Source organism: Salvelinus fontinalis, chromosome 40, assembly GCF_029448725.1.
Source record: "Salvelinus fontinalis isolate EN_2023a chromosome 40, ASM2944872v1, whole genome shotgun sequence".
Lineage (NCBI taxonomy): Eukaryota > Metazoa > Chordata > Actinopteri > Salmoniformes > Salmonidae > Salvelinus > Salvelinus fontinalis.
Window position 1 is genome coordinate 975,005 of NC_074704.1, and position 23,094 is coordinate 998,098.

A 23,094-nucleotide genomic window follows, 5' to 3' on the forward strand; every position below is an offset into this window, starting at 1 on the left:
TATTTTAAAAAATGAACACAATTTTAGTTATACATTTTTTAAATCAGTCTTCCTCAAATTAAATGGGACAATGACACAATCTTTGCAAGAGGGAGGAAATCTGATTTTCATTGGTCCTCAACTCGCAGCTCAGACACTCGATTCAGGAAAAGTGCAGTTAGTCCGCCCCAGACCATGTTAGTCCTGAGTTAGCCTGCTCCAGACCAGGTTAGTCCTGAGTTAGCCTGCCCCAGACCAGGTTAGTCCTGAGTTAGCTTGCCCCAGACCAGGTTAGTCCTGAGTTAGCCTGCCCCAGACCAGGTTAGTCCTGAGTTAGCCTGCCCCAGACCAGGTTAGTCCTGAGTTAGCCTGCCCCAGACCAGGTTAGTCCTGAGTTAGCCTGCCCCAGACCAGGTTAGTCCTGAGTTAGCCTGCCCCAGACCAGGTTAGTCCTGAGTTAGCCTGCTCCAGACCAGGTTAGTCCTGAGTTAGCCTGCCCCAGACCAGGTTAGTCCTGAGTTAGCCTGCCCCAGACCAGGTTAGTCCTGAGTTAGCCTGCCCCAGACCAGGTTAGTCCTGAGTTAGCCTGCCCCAGACCAGGTTAGTCCTGAGTTAGCCTGCCCCAGACCAGGTTAGTCCTGAGTTAGCCTGCTCCAGACCAGGTTAGTCCTGAGTTAGCCTTAGTCCTGAGTTAGCCTGCCCCAGACCAGGTTAGTCCTGAGTTAGCCTGCCCCAGACCAGGTTAGTTCTGAGTTAGCCTGCCCCAGACCAGGTTAGTCCTGAGTTAGCCTGCCCCAGACCAGGTTAGTCCTGAAGGATTCCTTACAATAGAAATGTAACAGGCTTAAAGGTGAGCCACATTTGTGTGACAGGTTATCCCGAGTTGAACTCAGAGTTAACCACTAAGTTACCTCGCTAACTCCTCAAGCCCAATTCATAGTACAGGGTTCAGGACTAATAACGCCAATATAACTGCATGTTTTACAGAAGAATTAAAAAATTAAAAATTGAATCGATTGAGATTTAGCTTATATGAAGTCGAGCTACTTCTGAAGCACATGCTGTGCCCTATAAACTAGTTTATTAGAAACACCAAAAATATTGAGACAAATAAGTAATTTGTGCAATATTAGGTTTTTACATGATGTACAGCACTATTTTCCTATTGAGATGCATGGTACATTGAACACTGGCTCTTTCAGAACGTTTGTGACGACCACATGCAAGAGATCTGTCATTCCATTCATTGCTATGGTCTTCTGAAGAAGCTATCCCGTTTCCAATCTTTCTGTGCCCTCAAAATGTTTGAATGTATTAATAAAGTTAACAGGTTGTTATCTACCTGGCTAGCTAGATAATGAGGTAACAAACATGACTGAACAACATGTCAAATAAAATGGTTAACAGCAGGTAGTTTTAGAACAGCAAGCGACGTGGTTTATGAATGGAAAATGCGCCGCCCAATACCTGACAGGAAGAAAATAAATCCTGTTTGGTCTAGAAATGAGCCGTTGTCGCTGTAGTAATGGTGCTAGCACGACGCTAACGCATCTGTACTCAGGAAACAACAGTACAGCGAGTAGTAATGGTGCTAGCACGACGCTAACGCATCTGTACTCAGGAAACAACAGTACAGCGAGTAGTAATGGCGCTAGCACGACGCTAACGCATCTGTACTCAGGAAACAACAGTACAGCGAGTAGTAATGGCGCTAGCATGACGCCAACGCATCTGTACTCAGGAAACAACAGTACAGCGAGTAGTTATGGTGCTAGCACGACGCTAACGCATCTGTACTCAGGAAACAACAGTACAGCGAGTAGTAATGGTGCTAGCACGACGCTAACGCATCTGTACTCAGGAAACAACAATACAGCGAGTAGTAATGGTGCTAGCACGACGCCAACGCATCTGTACTCAGGAAACAACAGTACAGCGAGTAGTTATGGTGCTAGCACGACGCTAACGCATCTGTACTCAGGAAACAACAATACAGCGAGTAGTAATGGTGCTAGCACGACGCTAACGCATCTGTAATCAGGAAACAACAGTACAGCGAGTAGTAATGATGCTAGCACGACGCTAACGCATCTGTACTCAGGAAACAACAGTACAGCGAGTAGTAATGGTGCTAGCACGACGCTAACGCATCTGTACTCAGGAAACAACAGTACAGCGAGTAGTAATGGTGCTAGCACGACGCTAACGCATCTGTACTCAGGAAACAACAGTACAGCGAGTAGTAATGGTGCTAGCACGACGCTAACGCATCTGTACTCAGGAAACAACAGTACAGCGAGTTGTCATGGCGCTAGCATGACGCCAACGCATCTGTACTCAGGAAACAACAGTACAGCGAGTAGTAATGGTGCTAGTGTAACAGTATAACTTTACGTCGTCCCCTCGCCCCGACACGGGCGCGAACCAGGGACCCTCTGCACACATCAACAACGGTCGCCCACGAAGCACGGTCGTTACCCATCGCTCCACAAAGGCCGCGGCTCTTGCAAAGCAAGGGGCAACACTACTTAAGTCTCAGAGCAAGTGACGTAACTGATTGAAATGCTACTAGCGCGTACCCGCTAACTAGCTAGCCATTTCACATCCGTTACACTCACCCCCCTTTCAACCTCCTCCTTTTCCGCAGCAACCAGTGATCCGGGTCAACAGCATCAATGTAACAGTATAACTTTAAACCGTCCCCTCGCCCCGACCCGGGCGCGAACCAGGGACCCTCTGCACACATCAACAACGGTCGCTCACGAAGCACGGTCGTTACCCATCGCTCCACAAAGGCCACGGCCCTTGCAAAGCAAGGGGCAACACTACTTAAGTCTCAGAGCAAGTGACGTAACTGATTGAAATGCTACTAGCGCGTACCCGCTAACTAGCTAGCCATTTCACATCCGTTACACTAGCACGACGCTAACGCATCTGTACTCAGGAAACAACAGTACAGCGAGTAGTAATGGTGCTAGTGTAACGGATGTGAAATGGCTAGCTAGTTAGCGGTGGTCCGCGCTAATAGCGTTTCAATTGGTTACGGCTTTGAGACCCTGAAGTAGTGGTTCCCCCTTGCTCTGCAAGGGCCGTGGCTTTTGTGGAGCGATGGGTAACGACGCTTCGTGAGTGACTGTTGTTGATGTGTGCAGAGGGTCCCTGGTTCGCGCCCATGTCGGGGCGAGGGAATGGTCTGAAGTTATACTGTTACACTAGCACGACGCTAACGAATCAGTACTCAGGAAACAACAATACAGCGAAGCCTTATCATTACAAAAAGTATTTATTAGGTGATTATTTTTTATAGGCGCACTGGTGCTCCTGTATTGAAATTCCAGGTCACACAGGGAAATATTAAGGAGCATGTGCGACTGAAACGGTGGGGGGGGGGGTAATTATTGTCTCTCCTAAGGTGGTGGAACGCCAGGACCTGGCCTGTTTTCCTCTACGCAGACTTAGACCAGAGGGATATACAACAACAGCAGGATCGATGAGTTAGCCAGCTACCTTTTTTTTTTTTTTTTTAAAGAGACGCTAGAAATGGGCGTGGTCTCAAAAACGCATATCTAAGTTGAGATTTTTGAAAGAACCAGAAAATCCATAGTTATTTCTGGTTCTTTAAAAAAATGTAGATGTCTACCTTATTGATCCTGCCTTGCAGTACACCCCTCTCAATGTGAAGATGTACATTATGGATAAATACTGTTGGAATAAGACTTGTACGTTTTTCTCTGTACATTTGTTTATTTTTTCACATACATATACAATGCAAACACAAGAGGAAATATATCACAAGTAAATAGCACTTGATTAATACACAGAGAAAATACACAAAGCCAGAGTTCTAAAACGTTATAATTTAATTAAAAAGCATTACAACTGACCTACTCTATATTGAAACATATATACTCACTCCTTGTTCAATTCATGTTAAAAAACATTGAGTTCACTTTGTACAATTTGATTTCATGTGGCATACACAAATAAACAGTCAGTCAAAAATATGAGACAAGTGTGTGAGCACCGTACGTGTTAAATACATCAGTTAATTAATGAGTTATGTTACATCTCTCTTTCCACACTGGGAGCAGTGGTAAGGTACATCCCCTGTGTCTGTTACCTCATGGTCTTTCAGGTTCCCTAACTAGGTAAATATCTTTCCAAGATATATCTCTCTGCAATGTGGATTCTTTCAAGGCTTCTCCGCGGAGTGTGTCAGCTCATGTTTTTTCAGGTATCTTGACTGTGTGAAACTCTTTTCACACTGGGAACAGGGGTGCGGCTTCTCTTTTATGTGTGTCCACTCATGTCTTTTCAGGCCCAGTAACTGAATAAAAGTCTTTCCACACAAGGAGCAGTGTAAAGGCTTTTCTTCTGTGTGAATTCTCTCGTGTGTTTTCAGGTGCCCCAACCGGGTAAAACTCTTTCCACACTGGGAACAGGGGTGAGGCTTCTCTTTTATGTGCGTCCACTCATGTGTTTTCAGGCCCCATAACTGGATAAAACTCTTTCCACAATGAGAGCAGTGGAAATGCTTCTCTCCTTTGTGTAATATCTTATGTTTTGTCAGACCCCCTAACTGAGTAAAACTCTTTCCACACAGGGAGCAGTGGAAGGGCTTTTCTCCTGTGTGAATTCTCTCATGTGCTTTGAGGTGCCCCAACCGGGTAAAACTCTTTCCACAATGTGGGCAGTGGTAGGGCTTTTCTCCTGTGTGAATTCTCTCATGTGTTTTCAGGTGCCTCAACCGGGAAAAACGCTTTCCACAAAAGGAACAGTTGAAGGGCTTTTCTCCTGTGTGCATTCTCTCATGTTCCTTCAGGCCCCCTAATTGGGTAAAACTCTTTCCACAATCGGAGCAGCGGAAAGGCTTCTCTCCTCTGTGCCTTCTCTCATCCATTTTCAGCTGCCATAACCGGGCAAAACTCTTTCCGCACTGGGAGCAGTGGAAAGGCTTTTCTCCTGTGTGTATCATCTCATGTCTTTTCAGGCAAAATAACATGGCAAAACTCTTTCCACACTGGGAGCAGTGGAAAGGCTTTTCTCCTGTGTGTATCATCTCATGCCTTTTCAGGGACCCTAACCGGGTAAACCTCTTTCCACAGTGGGAGCAGTGGTGTTGTCCTGCTGGGTTGGACGTCTCTGGCTCCTCTGAGTCTGGTCTTTCACCTGCCAAAGAAAAATAGAATGTTTATTTAAAAGAGAGACCTGAATGAAACCTATGAAGACAGTTAACTTGTGTTAGCGAAATTACTGGAAGTCTACAGGTATGCTAGTTAGCATTGGCTATTGTTTTGAATTGTTAGATATTTTTTTATTTAACCTTTATTTATACAGGTTTTTCTTATTGACATAACCTCTTTTTCAAGAGAGACCAGGTCCAATAGCAGCAAGGGGAACAAAGTTTCAGACAAAACAACTTACACTAACACAACATTAAACAAAACTATAGACACACATACAGTAAAACAGTTAAATATTATGTAAAAAAAAAAAAAAAAATGTCTTGACAAAAAAAAACAGCGGTCCTAAAGACAATTACACTCTTCTATGATATTTACATCAATCAAGTGTTTAACCTGTTTGGGACAGGGGGCAGCATTTTCACATTTGCATGAAATGCGTGCCCAGAGTAAACTGCCTGTTACTCTGTCCTAGATGCTAATATATGCATATTATTAGTAGTATTGGATAAAAAACACTCTGAAGTTTCTAAAACTGTTTGAATGATGTCTGTGAGTATAACAGAACTCATATGGCAGGCGAAAACCTGAGAATAATCCAACCAGGAAGTGGGAAATCTGAGGTTTGTAGTTTTTCAAAGCTTGGCCTACCGAATATACAGTGTCTATGGGGTTAAGTTGCACTTCCTAAGGCTTCCACTAGATGTCAACCGTCTTAAGGAACTTGTTTCAGGCTTCTGCTATAAAGGGGGGGAATGGGAGATGAATGAGTCAGTGGTCTGGCAGAGTGTCTCAGGCTCGTGACGCGCGCTCCCGACAGAGTTAGCTCTCGTTCCAGTGCTTTGCTACAGACGATGGAATTCTCTGGTTGGAACATTATTGTTGATTTATGTTAAAAACATTCTAAAGATTGATTCCATAAATTGTTTGATATGTTTCTACAACCTGTAATGGAACTTTTCGAGTTTGTCTGGACCTAGTGCTCATGAAGATGGATTACTGGGCTTAACACGCTAACAACTAGTGGCTATTTGGACATAAATTATGGACTTTATGGAACAAATCAGTCATTTATTGTCAAACTGGGATTCCTGGGAGTGCATTCTAATGAAGATCATCAAAGGTAAGTGAATATTTATCATGTTATTTCTAACTTCTGTTGACTCCAACATGGCGGAAATTTCTTTGGCTGGATTTGGCTCTGAGCGCCGTACTCAGATTCTGCTTTTTCCGTAAAGTTTTTTTTAAATCTGACACAGCGGTTGCATTAAGGAGAAGTCTATCTTTAATTCTGTGAATAACACTTGTATCTTTTATCAATGTTTATTATGAGTATTTCTGGGATTTCTGTGGCTATCTGCAAGATCACCGGATGTTTTGGAATCAAAACATTACTGCACGTAACGCGCCAATGTAAACTGAGATTTTGGGATATAAATATGCACATTATCGAACAAAACATACATGTATTGTGTAACATGATGTCCTATGAGTGTCATCTGATGAAGATCAAAGGATAGCGATTCATTTTATCTATATTTCTGCTTTTTGTGACTCCTATCTTTGGCTGGAAATGGCTGTGTTTTTTTTGACTTGGCTCTGAACTAACATAATCATATGTTGTGCTTTCGCTGTAAAACCTTTTTGAAATCGGACACAATGGGTAGATTAACAAGATGTTTATCTTTCATTTGCTGTATTGGACTTGTTAATGTGTGAAAGTTACATATTTCAAAAAAATATTTTTGAATTTCCCGCGATGCCTTATCAGCGGAATGTTGTCGAGGGGTTCCGCTAGCGGAACGCCTGTGCTAGAAAGGTTAAACTCCACCAACGAGACAAGATCATCAAATTTTTACATTTTTGGGGTGGCAGGTAGCCTAGTGGTTAGAGCGTTGGGCTAGTAACTGAAAGGTTGCAAGATCGAATCCCCAGGCTGACAAGGTAAAAATCTGTCGTTCTGCCCCTGAACAAGGCAGTTAACCCACACACCCAAATATTTGTACACTGACTTGCTCTATAGTGGGTCCATCCAATGTAGCAATGACATGATTGCATGCCTTGCATTTGAAAATACCAAAAATACCATTTTGTTTTACCTGAATTCAGAACCAGATTCAAATCATACAGATTCTGTTGTATGGTGTTAAATGCTCTTTGGGCATTTTCAAAAGCTAAAGATAAACTATTACCACTTGAATAAAGAACAGTATCATCTGCATAAAAATGAACATCCGCTATTTCATTATGATCCCTAATGTTGTTGATATACAAAATGAAAAACAGTGGGCCCAAAATAGAACCTTGCGGAACACCTGAGCACAACTCTATGGACTCAGATTTACAATCATCCGCCATTACACATTGTGTACGATTTGATAGGTCATTTATTAACCAATCTAGAGCATGACCAGTAATTCCACAAAATTTTAACCTTTGGTCCACGGTATCAAATGCCTTCGACAAATCAATAAAGACACACAATGTAACTTCTTGTCAAGAGCACAGTGGATGTCGTTTAAAACCTTCAATGTTTCTGAAACAGTGCTGTGGCCAGACCTAAAACCTGATTGCATTCCATTTAAGATGTTGTTTTCTTGGAGGCAGGCCTTCAGCTGCCTGCTAACTAAGGACTCCAGGACCTTTGACAGTACAGACGATGTTGATATGGGTCGATAGTTGTCAAGTTGCGAAGGATCTCCACCTTGCAGGAGGGGCAGCACAAAAGCAGATTTCCATATCATTGGGGATTTCCTTAACGTCAAGCGGAAGGTTAAAAATACATGTTTAAGGGGGAAGGGGAGCTGCACTGTTGGAGCTAGAAACACAAGCATTTCACTACACTCGAAAACAACATCTGCTAAATATGCGTCTGCAACCAATAACATTTGATTATGATGAACCCTGATGTTTATCTTCTATCTTTGTATCCATTTCACTCTTTTCAAAGTGGGGACTTAAAGATCATCACCTCACGCCTCCTAAAATAACTGTTCAGCAGGATGCAAGGTAAGTGTCACGAATATCACCGGAGGTGGTTCCCCTTCCCGTTCGGGTGGCGCTCGGCGGTCGTCGTCACCGGTCTACTAGCTGCCACCGATCCCTTTTTCTCTTTTCGTTTGGTTTTGTCTTGATTGTTTTCACCTGTTCCTTGTTGGGGTTGTTGGGTTGGTGTTATTTAAGTTCGATTAGCCCGCTTGTGTTTGTGCAGGCTTGTTTCTGTTATGTAAGAGGTGTTATTTATTATTGTGGGTTTTCCGCTGTCCGGTTAGATACCAGTGTGTACTTAGCTGGAGTGTATTACGCCTGTGTTCGGCGTCACCTCTTGTACGTTTTCGGTTGGACATTAAAGCGTGTTTTTTCCCGTATCTTCTGCTCCCTGCGCCTGACTCCACACCCATTCACTCTTTGAGCGTTACAGTAAGACTAATGAGGACTAATGTCTGTATGATTTGTTAATCTGTTACATCTTTCAGGAGATCCAGAAGCTGTGTGGAGTATTCCCAACAGCCCAAGGACTGGGTATAGCAGAGTGTCTGAACAGAAGACATTCAACTTTAGAACCCCGTTGGTCCAGCAGGCTGTCTAGGATCCCGTTGGTCCAGCAGGCTGTCTAGGACCCCGTTGGTCCTGTCTAGGACCCCGTTGGTCCAGCAGGCTGTCTAGGACCCCGTTGGTCCTGTCTAGGACCCCGTTGGTCCAGCAGGCTGTCTATGGCCCCGTTTGTCCTGTCTAGGACCCCGTTGGTCCAGCAGGCTGTCTAGGACCCCGTTGGTCCTGTCTAGGACCCCGTTGGTCCTGTCTAGGACCCCGTTGGTCCAGCAGGCTGTCTAGGACCCCGTTGGTCCAGCAGGCTGTCTAGAACCCCGTTGGTCCAGCAGGCTGTCTAGAACCCCGTTGGTCCAGCAGGCTGTCTAGAACCCCGTTGGTCCAGCAGGCTGTCTAGAACCCCGTTGGTCCAGCAGGCTGTCTAGAACCCCGTTGGTCTAGCAAGCGGTCTAGAACCCTGTTGGTTCCGCAGGCTGTCTAGGACCCCGTTGGTCCTGTCTAGGACCCCGTTGGTCCAGCAGGCTGTCTAGGACCCCGTTGGTCCAGCAGGCTGTCTAGAACCCCGTTGGTCCAGCAGGCTGTCTAGAACCCCGTTGGTCTAGCAAGCGGTCTAGAACCCCGTTGGTTCCGCAGGCTGTCTAGGACCCCGTTGGTCTTGTCTAGAACCCCGTTGGTTCCGCAAGCTGTCATGTGGCGGGAAGACAAAACAGGTCATATACAAAGACCCAGACTTCAAAGTTGACCCACCAGACCTACCTCCCAACATCGCCCCGGTGGACACCAGACCTACCTCCCAACATCACCCTGGTGGACACCAGATCTACCTCACAACATCACCCCGGTGGACACCAGACCTACCTCCCAACATCACCCCGGTGGACACCAGATCTACCTCCCAACATCGCCCCGGTGGACACCAGATCTACCTCCCAACATCGCCCCGGTGGACACCAGACCTACCTCCCAACATCGCCCCGGGGGACACCAGATCTACCTCCCAACATCGCCCCGGGGGACACCAGATCTACCTCCCAACATCACCCTGGTGGACACCAGACCTACCTCCCAACATCACCCTGGTGGACACCAGACCTACCTCCCAACATCACCCTGGTGGACACCAGACCTACCTCCCAACATCACCCTGGTGGACACCAGACCTACCTCCCAACATCACCCTGGTGGACACCAGACCTACCTCCCAACATCACCCTGGTGGACACCAGACCTACCTCCCAACATCACCCTGGTGGACACCAGACCTACCTCCCAACATCACCCTGGTGGACACCAGACCTACCTCCCAACATCACCCCGGTGGACACCAGACCTACCTCCCAACATCACCCCGGTGGACACCTGACCTACCTCCCAACATCACCCTGGTGGACACCAGACCTACCTCCCAACATCACCCTGGTGGACACCAGACCTACCTCCCAACATCACCCCGGTGGACACCAGACCTACCTCCACACATCACCCTGGTGGACACCTGACCTACCTCCACACATCACCCTGGTGGACACCTGACCTACCTCCCAACATCACCCCGGTGGAAAGAAAAAAATCAACCAAACTTTAAAGCTAACTTTGCAACTACCTTTAGCTAGCCGAATAATGGCAGTGTGATGTCGTGGAACACCATCAAAAACATGTGGTTCAATCATTGGTGGTTCAATCATTGGTGGTTCAATCATTGGTGGTTCAATCATTGGTGGTTGTGTGCAGTGTGAATGATATGCAGATCACCTGGAGCAGCACCATTCTCTCCCTCAGGGGTGTATTCATACCGGGACACTCATGGCCATAGACATCAGAATGAATAGAAGGGGATTGGAACCTCTAACCCTGGTCAACTCATGGTCATAGACATCAGAATAGAAGGGGATTGGAACCTCTAACCCTGATCAACTCATGGCAAATAAACATCAGAATGAATAGAAGGGGATTGGAACCTCTAACCCTGGTCAACTCATGGTCCTAGACATCAGAATGAATAGAACGGGATTGGAACCTCTAACCCTGGTCCACTCATGGTCATAGACATCAGAATGAATAGAATGGGATGGGAACCTCTAACCCTGATCCACTCATGGTCATAGACATCAGAATGAATAGAATGGGATGGGAACCTCTAACCCTGGCAATTTGACTGGTCGACTCATGGGAACACTTGCAATGGCTGCCTAGTGATGTCATCAAATCAAAGTGTGTCACCTGCTTCATAAACAACAGGTGTAGATTAACAGTGAAACACTTTCTTTCAGGCGCTTCCCAACAATGAGAAGAGAAAGAAAATAGAGAAATAAAGTTAAACACGTAATAATAAATACACAATGAGTAACGATAACATGGCTGTATACACAGGGGTAACAGTACTGAGTTGATGTGTAGGGGTACTAGGTAATAACATGGCTGTATACACAGGGGTAACAGTACTGGGTTGATGTGTAGGGGTACTAGGTAATAACATGGCTGTATACACAGAGTACCAGTACTGAGTTGATGTGTAGGGGTACTAGGTAATAACATGGCTGTATACACAGAGTACCAGTACTGGGTTGATGTGTAGGGGTACTAGGTAATAACATGGCTGTATACACAGAGTACCAGTACTGAGTTGATGTGTAGGGGTACTAGGTAATAACATGGCTGTATACACAGAGTACCAGTACTGAGTTGATGTGTAGGGGTACTAGGTAATAACATGGCTGTATACACAGGGGTAACAGTACTGAGTTGATGTGTAGGGGTACTAGGTAATAACATGGCTGTATACACAGGGGTAACAGTACTGAGTTGATGTGTAGGGGTACTAGGTAATAACATGGCTGTATACACAGGGGTAACAGTACTGAGTTGATGTGTAGGAGTACTAGGTAATAACATGGCTGTATACACAGAGTACCAGTACTGAGTTGATGTGTAGGGGTACTAGGTAATAACATGGCTGTATACACAGAGTACCAGTACTGAGTTGATGTGTAGGGGTACTAGGTAATAACATGGCTGTATACACAGAGTACCAGTACTGAGTTGATGTGTAGGGGTACTAGGTAATAACATGGCTGTATACACAGAGTACCAGTACTGAGTTGATGTGTAGGGGTACTAGGTAATAACATGGCTATATACACAGAGTACCAGTACTGAGTTGATGTACTAGGTAATTGAGGTAGATATGTACATATACAGTTGAGGTCGGAAGTTTACATACACTTAGGTTGGAGTCATTAAAACTCGTTTTTCAACCACTCCACAAATTTATTGTTAAAAAACTATAGTTTTGTCAAGTCGGTTAGGACATCGACTTTGTGCATGACACAAGTAATTTTTCCAACAATTGTTTACAGACAGATTATTTCCCTTATCATTCACTGTATCACAATTCCAGTGGGTCAGAAGTTTACATACACTAAGTTGACTGTGCCTTTAAACAGCTTGTAAAATTCCAGAAAATGATGTCATGGCGTTAGAAGCTTCTGATAGGCTAATTGACATCATTTGAGTCAATTAGAGGTGTACCCGTGGATGCATTTCATGGCCTACCTTCAAACTCAGTGCCTCTTTGCTTGACATCATGGGAAAATCTAAAGAAATCAGCCAAGACCTCAGAAAAAAAAAAATGGTAGACCTTGTGGCGGATGAATAAGAATTAGTTGGGTAACATAGATAATTAAGATGTCTTATCTGCATAATATGCTGATGTGATATACTTGTTATTAGAATGTATCCCTTCGGACTCTGGTGATGGCAGTTGCACTTCTTCCTTCAGCTGGGGCTCAGTCACCTGGGGCCCAGAGAGGGGAGAGGTCAGGCTTGTCTTTCACATGTCCCTGGTGCTATGCAGAATATCAGGAAGGGAAGAGGACAGGAGGGAACATTGTCTTCATATGTGAATGTATCTGTTAAACTATGTTAAGGGATGGTGTGATTAATGGGGAACCAATTACTGGTTTCCACAATGTCTGTGCGCCAGTCACTCCCTCCTTTGGCCTTGGGGGATGTGTGTGGTAGTGTCTAGAGTAGACAATTGATTTATGCCATTGGATGAGTTGGTGTTTTTGTGCTATGAAGTACCAGGTGCGAAATTAGAACCTCGTCTTAGGGACCAAACTGAACGATAATTTATAGCGAATGCTATCTGGCTACGGGATACTCCTTTCTCATTTATAAAGTCTCACTTTGTGAACTGTTCCCAATATCTGTGGTTTGTCATGTCGAATAGGGGAAGGTGGATCTTTGCTATAAAAGATCTCAGCAGCCATTGTGTTGCCACTCTCAACGGATCATTAGAAAATGGTGAATCGTTGACAAGTCATTGCTATTGCAAAGCTCTCATTATTAAAGATTTAGTTTAAGTATAACTCTGACTGGTGTGTGAAGTTTGAAGTCTGGTTCATCCTTGGGAGCAATTTCCAAACGCCTGAAGGTGCCACGTTCATCCGTACAAACAATAGTCCGCAAGTATAAACACCATGGGACAATGCAGCCGTCATACTGCTCAGGAAGGAGACGCATTCTGTCTCCTAGAGATGAACGTACTTTGGTGCCAAAAGTGCAAATCAATCCCAGAACAGCAGCAAAGGACCTTGTGAAGATGCTGGAGGAAACAGGTACAAAAGTATCCATATCCACAGTAAAACGAGTCCTATATCGACATAACCTGAAAGGCCGCTCAGCAAGGAAGAAGCCACTGCTCCAAAACCGCTATAAAAAAAGCCAGACTACGGTTTGCATCTGCACATGGGGACGAAGATCATACTTTTTGGAGAAATGTCCTCTGGTCTGATGAAACAAAAATAGAACTGTTTGGCCATAATGACCATTGTTATGTTTGGAGGAAAAAGGGGGATGCTTGCAAGCCGAAGAACACCATCCCAACCGTGAGGCACGGGGGTGGCAGCATCATGTTGTGGGGGTGCTTTACTGCAGGAGGGACTGGTGCACTTCACAAAATAGATGGCATCATGAGGAGGAAATTTATGTGGATATATTGAAGCAACATCAAGACATCAGTCAGGAAGTTAAAGCTTGGTCGCAAATGGGTCTTCCAAATGGACAATGACCCCAAGCACACTTCCAAAGTTGTGGCAAAATGGCTTAAGGACAACAAAGTCAAGGTATTGGAGTGGCCATCACAAAGCCCTGACCTTGTGGGCAGAACTAAAAAAACTTGTGCGAGCAAGGAGGCCTACAAACCTGACTCAGTTACACCAGCTCTGTCAGGAGGAATGGGCCAAAATTCACCCAACTTTATTGTGGGAAGCTTGTGGAAGGCTACCTGAAACGTTTGACCCAAGTTAAACAATTTAAAGGCAATGCTACCAAATACTAATTGAGTGTATGTAAACTTCTGACCCACTGGGAATGTGATGAAAGAAATAAAAGCTGAAATAAATAATTCTCTCTACTACTTTTCTGACATTTCACTTCTTAAAATAAATTGGTGATCCTAACTGACCTAAGACTGGGAATTCTTACTAGGATTAAATGTCAGGAATTGTGTAAAACTGAGTTTAAATGTATTTGGCGAAGGTGTATGTAAACTTCCGACTACAACTGTAACTAGGAATAAAGTGACAGATAATAAACAATAGCAGCAGCGTATGTGACGTGAGTCAAAGTTACTGCAGATAGTCCAGGTAGCCATTTGGTGAACTATTTATCAGTCTTATGGCTTGGTGGGGTAGAAGCTGTTCAGGGTCCTGTTGGTTCCAGACTTCGCACATCGGAACCTCTTGCCGTACGTGATACAATCATTTCCATGGTAATGTAGAATGTTCATTCAAATGACGCTAACGGATGTGGCGGTTGCAATGGAATGTATTTATTGTAATGTCAGTTGAGTTGATGCAACAAATCACAGCACAGACTGATGGGAACACTTCCTGATTTTAGTTACTGCTTTGCTCCAATGGGTACACTCGCAATGGTCGACAGTCCTCCCATTATGACATCATTGTCTTGAATGGGAACACCCGTTCTGTTCAACGAGGGGATTCGATTCATCTGGCGCCCAGTGAGGACCCGTTCTGTTCAACGAGGGGATTCGATTCATCTGGCGCCCAGTGAGGACCCGTTCTGTTCAACGAGGGGATTCGATTCATCTGGCGCCCAGTGAGGACCCGTTCTGTTCAACGAGGGGATTCGATTCATCTGGCGCTCAGTGAGGCTTGTTTTACAACCCGGTGATGTTTTGGAACCGGGCTTCCTCCCAGGTCTCAGCCAGCACATGGAGTAATGAGGAGGATTCTCTGGGAAGATCACAATTGCATAGTCCTCACGTCACCTCTGCTCATCTCCTTCTCAAAACACACATTGGATGAGAGACAGAGGTCCTCTGGCTTTGTCATCCAATGCGTTCTGAGAAAGAGATGGATGGGGATTCGATTCATCTGGCGCCCAGTGAGGACCCGTCGTTGGCCTTGACCTAGATGTTCTGCTGCATCGTCAGTCTGATGTTCTACCTCCTCCATTATCAGAATAAACTGGTCCCATTGTCGACAGCAGGGACATTCCCTGTCTGTTGGGAGAGGTAGGCATCTCACTCAACTGCACCACCAGTCACCATGCGTTCTGTGTGGAGTAAAGGTGGTCTAGAGTTTTTTCCCCTCTGGTTGCACATTTAACATGCTGGTAGAAATGAGGTAAAAAAGATTTAAGTTTGCCTGCATTAAAATCCCCGGCCACTAGGAGCGCCACCTCTGGATGAGCTTTTTCCTGTTTTCTTATGGCCTTATACAGTTTGTTGAGTGCGGTCTTAGTTCCAGCATTGGTCTGTGGTGGTCGACATTGTTATATATTTTTTTACCTTTTGTAAATAGTTAACCTGGCACAATCCCTTCAGTGAAACATGGTGGTGAGACCTGAAAATAGCGGTGCAGGGACGCACCCCATTCAACCTGACAGAGCTTGAGAGGATCTGCAGAGAAGAATGGGAGAAACAAGTGTGCCAAGCTTGTAGCGTCATACCCACGAAGACTTGAGGCTGTAATCACTGCCAAAGGTGCTTCAACAAAGTACTGAGTAAAGGGTCTGAAAATGTACATGTTTTATCAGTGCTATATTTTTAAAACATTTGCAAAAATTTCTAAAAACATGTTTTCGCTTTGTCATTATGGGGTATTGTGTGTCGATTGAGGATTTTATTTAATACATTTTAGAATAAGGCTGTAACGTAACAAAATAAAAAAAGTCAAGGGGTCTGAATACTTTCCGAATGCACTGTATATATTTAGCTTAGATGTGCTCCATTTAAACAGTGGACAAAATTATTCAACTCAGTTTCTCCTTCAAGCACCATCTCTCAATCCGTCCTGTGTGTCGTGCGGCAGCATCGCAGTAGTGGAAACCAAGATTGTTCTCAGGGCAGTCCTGGTTGTAGCTAGATATGTCCGAGTCGCATTGGGACAGTTTTAGCCTTTTAGCTAACCTTAATCTAATTCTATTAACCTGACAAGTTATTTGCGCTAACCTGCCACATTAATTATCCTAACGTTAACCTAATTCTACTAACCTGCCACGTTATTTGCATTAACCTACCACATTAATTATCCTAACGTTAACCTAATTCTACTAACCTGCCACGTGATTTGCACTAACTTACCACATGAATTATCCTAACGTTAACCTAATTCTACTAACCTGCCACGTTATTTGCACTAACCTGCTACGAAAAGTAACTCATGCTAGTCAAAACCCGGCAGACCTGCCCTGAGAACAGTCTTGGTTTCCACTAATGCGCCACAGCGCTCTAGGCAGACTCCGTTTATAGCTCAGTGGCAGAGACACTGCAAATTGAACTCGGTGAGATACTCCTAAATTGATAGTACAATTTGTTTAGGCAATTTTACAGCTAGCTAGCTACTTCACATGCAAGGAACAGAGCGCAGGCTTTTTTTGTTGCGCCTTTCTCAAATCATCAACAGCCTATAGTCGCATCATGCAGCCCATATATCTTCTGATTTCTAAGACATTCTAAGGTTTGTGTCATTCACAAATAGTTGAGAAATGACTCGAAATCTAGCATATAGGACCTGTTTCAAATGATTACTTTTACGCTCAACATTGCCACTTCATATTCACACTCTCGCTCCGGAATGGGAAAAATATCCTTTCTATTTTATTCAGCCAAGTTCAATTATATTCTTTTTCTTCATAAAACAGTAACAGGAAACAGAAGATTGGGCACCACTGACCTAGAATCACATGGAGCAAGGTTACCGATGTCACGCCCTGACCTTAGAGAGCCTTTTTATGTCTCTATTTGGTTTGGTCAGGGTGTGATTTGGGTGGGCATTCTATGTTTTTGTTTTCTATGATTTTGTCTTTCTATGTTTTGGCCGGGTATGGTTCTCAATCAGGGACAGCTGTCTATTGTTGTCTCTGATTGGGAACCATACTTAGGTAGCACTTTTCCACTCATTTCTGTGTGGGTAGTTAACTTTGTTTGTGGCACATAGCCCTTAAGCTTCACGGTTGTTTTGTATTGTTTATTGTTGGCATCATTTCTAATAAAAAGGAATATGTTCACAACGCTACACGGCCGTGACAACCAATGTCCCTAATCCATGAAACAAACATTAGAATTCCCATTTTAAAGTTCCCTGATTTAAAAATCTGTATTTCTGGTTAATAATTATAATTCTTAATTGATTCTTATCCACATGTGGTATAGACATTGTTACCTTCCCACAAGACAAACTGAAAATATCTCACACAAACAAGGGAACTAACAAAGAAACTCCCTGGGACAACCAAAACCAAACAGGTGGGGCAGGAAGGGGTTCTGAAAGACATCCTTTAAAGTTGACATGCAACTAGGAAATGTGTCCTAAACGTTTCCCACCATGGATGCCCACTAAGGAGAGCCAAACGAAAAGACAAGCCCACACCAACTGAAGATAGGGAGTAAACAGAAAGCAGAGCCAAACGAAAAGACAAGCCCCCACCAACTGAAGATAGGGAGTAAATAGGAAGCAGAGCTCTAGGAAACAGGGAAGACACCGGATAAAAGGCCTGGTTTCACAACTTAAACAGGGAAGACACCGGATAAAAGGCCTGGTTTCACAACTTAAACAGGGAAGACACCGGATAAAAGGCCTGGTTTCACAACTTAAACAGGGAAGACACCGGACAAAAGGCCTGGTTTCACAACTTAAACAGGGAAGACACTGGATAAAAGGCCTGGTTTCACAACTTAAACAGGGAAGACACTGGATAAAAGGCCTGGTTTCACAACTTAAACAGGGAAGACACCGGATAAAAGGCCTGGTTTCACAACTTAAACAGGGAAGACACTGGATAAAAGGCCTGGTTTCACAACTTAAACAGGGAAGACACCGGATAAAAGGCCTGGTTTCACAACTTAAACAGGGAAGACACCGGATAAAAGGCCTGGTTTCACAACTTAAACAGGGAAGACACTGGATAAAAGGCCTGGTTTCACAACTTAAACAGGGAAGACACCGGATAAAAGGCCTGGTTTCACAACTTAAACAGGGAAGACACCGGATAAAAGGCCTGGTTTCACAACTTAAACAGGGAAGACACCGGATAAAAGGCCTGGTTTCACAACTTAAACAGGGAAGACACCGGATAAAAGGCCTGGTTTCACAACTTAAACAGGGAAGACACCGGATAAAAGGCCTGGTTTCACAACTTAAACAGGGAAGACACCGGATAAAAGGCCTGGTTTCACAACTTAAACAGGGAAGACACCGGATAAAAAGCCTGGTTTCACAACTTAAACAGGGAAGACACCGGATAAAAGGCCTGGTTTCACAACTTAAACAGGGAAGACACCGGATAAAAGGCCTGGTTTCACAACTGAAACAGGGAAGACACCGGATAAAAGGCCTGGTTTCACAACTTAAACAGGGAGAGCCAACAAAAGTCATTACTCTCTCAGCATCTCTCATGCCCACTGATGCACAGGCCAGCAGGTCTTACGTATCACCTGGACCAGCACGGGTCAGCAGGTCTTACGTATCACCTGGACCAGCACAAGCCAGCAGGTGTTATGTATCACCTGGACCAGCACAGGCCAGCAGGTGTTACATATCACCTGGACAGCACAGGCCAGCAGGTCTTACGTATCACCTGGACCAGCACAGGCCAGCAGGTGTTACATATCACCTGGACCAGCACAGGGCAATAGGTCTTACGTATCACCTGGGGTAGCACGGGTGAAACGTCTTCTGACTAATGAGATGACACCAATCAGTGCACAATCACTTTTGCAAAAAGCAGCTCTGGAGTAGTTTCAGAACTAATGAGCTGCTCTACAACAGTGAACACACTGACCACAGAACTGTAACAGAAGCAGATTGTGGTCTAATCCACTGTTCTTACCTGAATCTGAATCTCCCTCTTCTTCTCCTCTCACAGTTCCACTCAGACCCGGTGTTTTCCTGCAGTCCACCAGCCGCACAGACACCCTCTTCAGACCCCACAGTAAGGCAACCGTGGGAGAGACACGACCTGGGGACCCTGGGAGAGGGAAAGACATGTCCTGGAAACCACAAAAATAAACAGTCAATTTAGGGTGGGAAACACTCTCCTACCTTGATTCCTCTCATTCTCTAGACTTCCTGCTATAAATGCATTAGAGGAGAAAGTCCAATCAGAATCACCTGTATTTGCCAAAAAACATTCACATATCAGTATTCGGATGAACCTCAAATATTCTCCTCCAATGCATTTTATAGCAGAAGGTCCAGGAATTAAGGACTGTTGAGAACCAGAAACACTGTGGCTGGGATGTACTCACACCACTCCCCCTCTGCTCTGGGGTGTGGCTCTCTGGAGATGACTCCACCTTCAGCCTGTTGCTAGGAAACCAATCCTTGTCTTTCACGTCCCATTCTTTGTCGCAGTGAATAGAATCGTCATCACCACCAAACTGTCTGGGACTCGCGGGTGTCACATTAGATACTTCCTGTACCTTTCTGATGTCCTCCTTCACTGTAGAGCCCTGGGAGGGCCAGGAAGCGGAATATTGCCTCGTTTTTGGATCTGTAAAAGGGAAGAGTATGACTACCGGTAAAAACATAGGTTATAGCTTGCTCTCTCATCTGATTCCAAACATATCACTTATCATCCTAGGACCTTCCGTCGGATAGCAATAGACAAGCGAACTCTGAATACAAACTAAACAAAAAACATAAATCCACCTTTAATAAATAACGAATTTTTTTTTAACAAGGTCAGTAGAATTTAAAACCACACCCTGGTTCAACAACGGCATAGTGTGTCCCCTGTTAAGACAATACTCACTGGTGTTAATCGGATCTTCAGTCTCCTCCTCTTTCACTACAAAAGGGTCCTCTTCTTTCAATGTGATATCTTCCTCTTCCTCATTTTTCATTCTGAAAGCTTCTACCTCCCCTTCTTCCACTATGACAACCTCTATCCCTTCTTCCTCTTTCACGGTGACAGCCTCTAACCCTTCCATCTCTTCCACTGGAATAGCCTCTATCCCCTCTTCCTCTTTCACTGTGACAGCCTCTATCCCCTCTTCCTCTTCCACTGTAACAGCCTCTAACCCTCCAATCTCTTCCACTGTGACGGCCTCTATCCCTCCCATCTCTTCCACTGTGACGGCCTCTATCTCCTCCTCCTCTTCCTCCCTTTTAATTCGACACGCTTCTTCCGTTCCTATCACTGTAATATCCTCCTCTTCTTCTTTAATGACAATGTTCATCCCCAGAGCTGCTTTCTCCGTCCAGCAGACCTCCTCTTCATTAGCAGGAGGAGAGTAGCTTTGTGAGCTCATTGTGTCGGGAATGTTAGCTAGCTAGCTATCATTAGCGACTACCCTAGTGCTCGGCTCGGTAACACATTAGCACATTTAACAAGCAAATTACGTTTAAATGAACTAGTAGATACGTTAACAGAAGTGTGTTTAAATCACTGGGATGGATTTGTGTAGCTACACAAACATGATCTACAGAGCTTCAATGTTTCTACTTCTTGTCGGCTAGCAAGCTACCGAGGTGGTTGAACCGTGTCGTTCCAGAAGCGTCCAAAGCAGCCGGTCGTCACTAGTTACCACAGCCTCAAAGTCATAAGCCCCACCCATTTCTACAATTTATCTTCTTAAAATTTAATTTCAACCTTAATCCTAACCACATTGCCAATCTTATGCTGAACCCTAAATTAAGACCAAAAAGCAAATGTTTGTTTTCATTAATATTTCGATATAGTCAATTTTTACATTGTGGCTGTGGTAACTAGTGGAAAACCGTGTGTCCACTACATTATACGTCACGCGAGAAGCATCACCTGAAAAACGTACTTCGCCATCGGCTGACTGGAGTCGGTAACGCAGTTTCTAAAAAGATTCACTACATCAAATCAAATTGTATTGGTCACATACACATAGTTAGCAGATGTTAAGGGTCACATACACATGGTTAGCAGATGTTATTGGTCACATACACATGGTTAGCAGATGTTAATGTGAGTGTAGCGAAACGCTTGTGCTTCTAGTTCCCGACAACGCAGTAATATCTAACAAATTCACAACAACTACCTTATACACACAAATGTAAGGGATGAAGAAGAATATGTACATATAAATATATGGATGAGCGATGGCCGTGTGGCATAGGCAAGATGCAATAGAGCAGTATATACATATGAGATGAGTGATGTAGGATATGTAAACATTATTACATTTAAGTCATTTAGCAGACGGTCTTATCCAGAGCGACTTATAAATTGGAAAGTTCATACATATTCATCCTGGTCCCCCCGTGGGAATTGAACACTGGTCCCCCCGTGGGAATTGAACCCTGGTCCCCCCGTGGGAATTGAACCCTGGTCCCCCCGTGGGAATTGAACCCACAACCCTGGCATTGCAAGCGCCATGCTCTACCAACTGAGCCACACGGGACCAACGGAACTTTTTTATTAAAGTGCCGTTATTTAAAGTGACTAGTGATACCTTCATTAAGTCAATGTATTAAAGTGGCGTTATTTAAAGTGACTAGTGGTACCTTCATTAAGTCAATGTATTAAAGTGGCGTTATTTAAAGTGACTAGTGATACCTTCATTAAGTCAATGTATTAAAGTGGCGTTATTTAAAGTGACTAGTGGTACCTTCATTAAGTCAATGTATTAAAGTGGCGTTATTTAAAGTGACTAGTGGTACCTTCATTAAGTCAATGTATTAAAATGGCGTTATTTAAAGTGACTAGTGGTACCTTCATTAAGTCAATGTATTAAAGTGGCGTTATTTAAAGTGACTAGTGGTACCTTCATTAAGTCAATGTATTAAAGTGGCGTTATTTAAAGTGACTAGTGATACCTTCATTAAGTCAATGTATTAAAGTGGCGTTATTTAAAGTGACTAGTGGTACCTTCATTAAGTCAATGTATTAAAGTGGCGTTATTTAAAGTGACTAGTGATACCTTCATTAAGTCAATGTATTAAAGTGGCGTTATTTAAAGTGACTAGTGGTACCTTCATTAAGTCAATGTATTAAAGTGGCGTTATTTAAAGTGACTAGTGGTACCTTCATTAAGTCAATGTATTAAAGTGGCGTTATTTAAAGTGACTAGTGGTACCTTCATTAAGTCAATGTATTAAAGTGGCGTTATTTAAAGTGACTAGTGGTACCTTCATTAAGTCAATGTATTAAAATGGCCAGAGACTGTTGTTGACAGCAGCATTTATTACATCAACATTTTCCCATTATTAAAGTGACTAGAGATTTGAGTCAGTATGTTGGCAGCAGCCTCTCTATGTTAGTGATGGCTGTTTAACAGTCTGACGGTCTTGAGATAGAAGCTGTTTTTCAGTCTCGGTCCCTGCTTTGATGCACCTGTACTGACCTCACCTTCTGGATGATAGCGGGGTGAACATGCAGTGGCTCAGGTGGTTATTGTCCTTGATGATCTTTATGGCCTTCCTGTGACATCGGGTGGTGTATGTGTCCTGGAGGGCAGGTAGTTTGCCTCCGGTGATGCGTTGTGCAGACCTCACTACCCTCTGGAGAGCCTTGCGGTTGTGGGCGGTGCAGTTGCCGTACCAGGCGGTGATACAGCCCGACAGGATGCTCTCGATGGTGCATCTGTAGAAGTTTGTGAGTGTTTTAGATGACAAGCCAAATTTCTTCAGCCTCCTGAGGTTGAAGAGGTGCTGTTGCACCGTCTTCACCACGCTGTCTGTGTGGGTGGACTATTTCAGTTTGTCCGTGATGTGTACGCCAAGGAACTTAAAACATTCCCCCTTCTCCACTACTGTCCTGTCGATGTGGATGGAGGGGTGCTCTCTCTGCTGTTTCCTGAAGTCCATGATCATCTCCTTTGTTTACTTTGACGTTGAGTGAGAGGTTATTTTTCTGACACCATACTCCAAGGGCCCTCACC

The 23,094-nt window shown here is 44.2% G+C and overlaps 2 protein-coding genes across 2 annotated transcripts in view; both read right to left on the reverse strand.

Annotated features, from left to right (window-relative positions):
- The window catches only part of LOC129839544 (zinc finger protein 239-like), a 126,626-nt gene that overhangs the window by 30,539 nt on the left and 72,993 nt on the right, over positions 1-23,094 (reverse strand). The window lies entirely within an intron of this gene.
- LOC129839537 (zinc finger protein 436-like) lies at positions 3,687-21,296 on the reverse strand. Its single transcript, XM_055907053.1, has 4 exons — positions 19,995-21,296; positions 19,489-19,733; positions 19,071-19,230; positions 3,687-5,148 (listed from the first exon to the last, which is right to left on the reverse strand). The coding sequence occupies exons 1-4, from the start codon at positions 20,491-20,493 to the stop codon at positions 4,172-4,174; spliced, it is 1,881 nt and encodes a 626-aa protein (XP_055763028.1). The 5' UTR covers positions 20,494-21,296; the 3' UTR covers positions 3,687-4,171.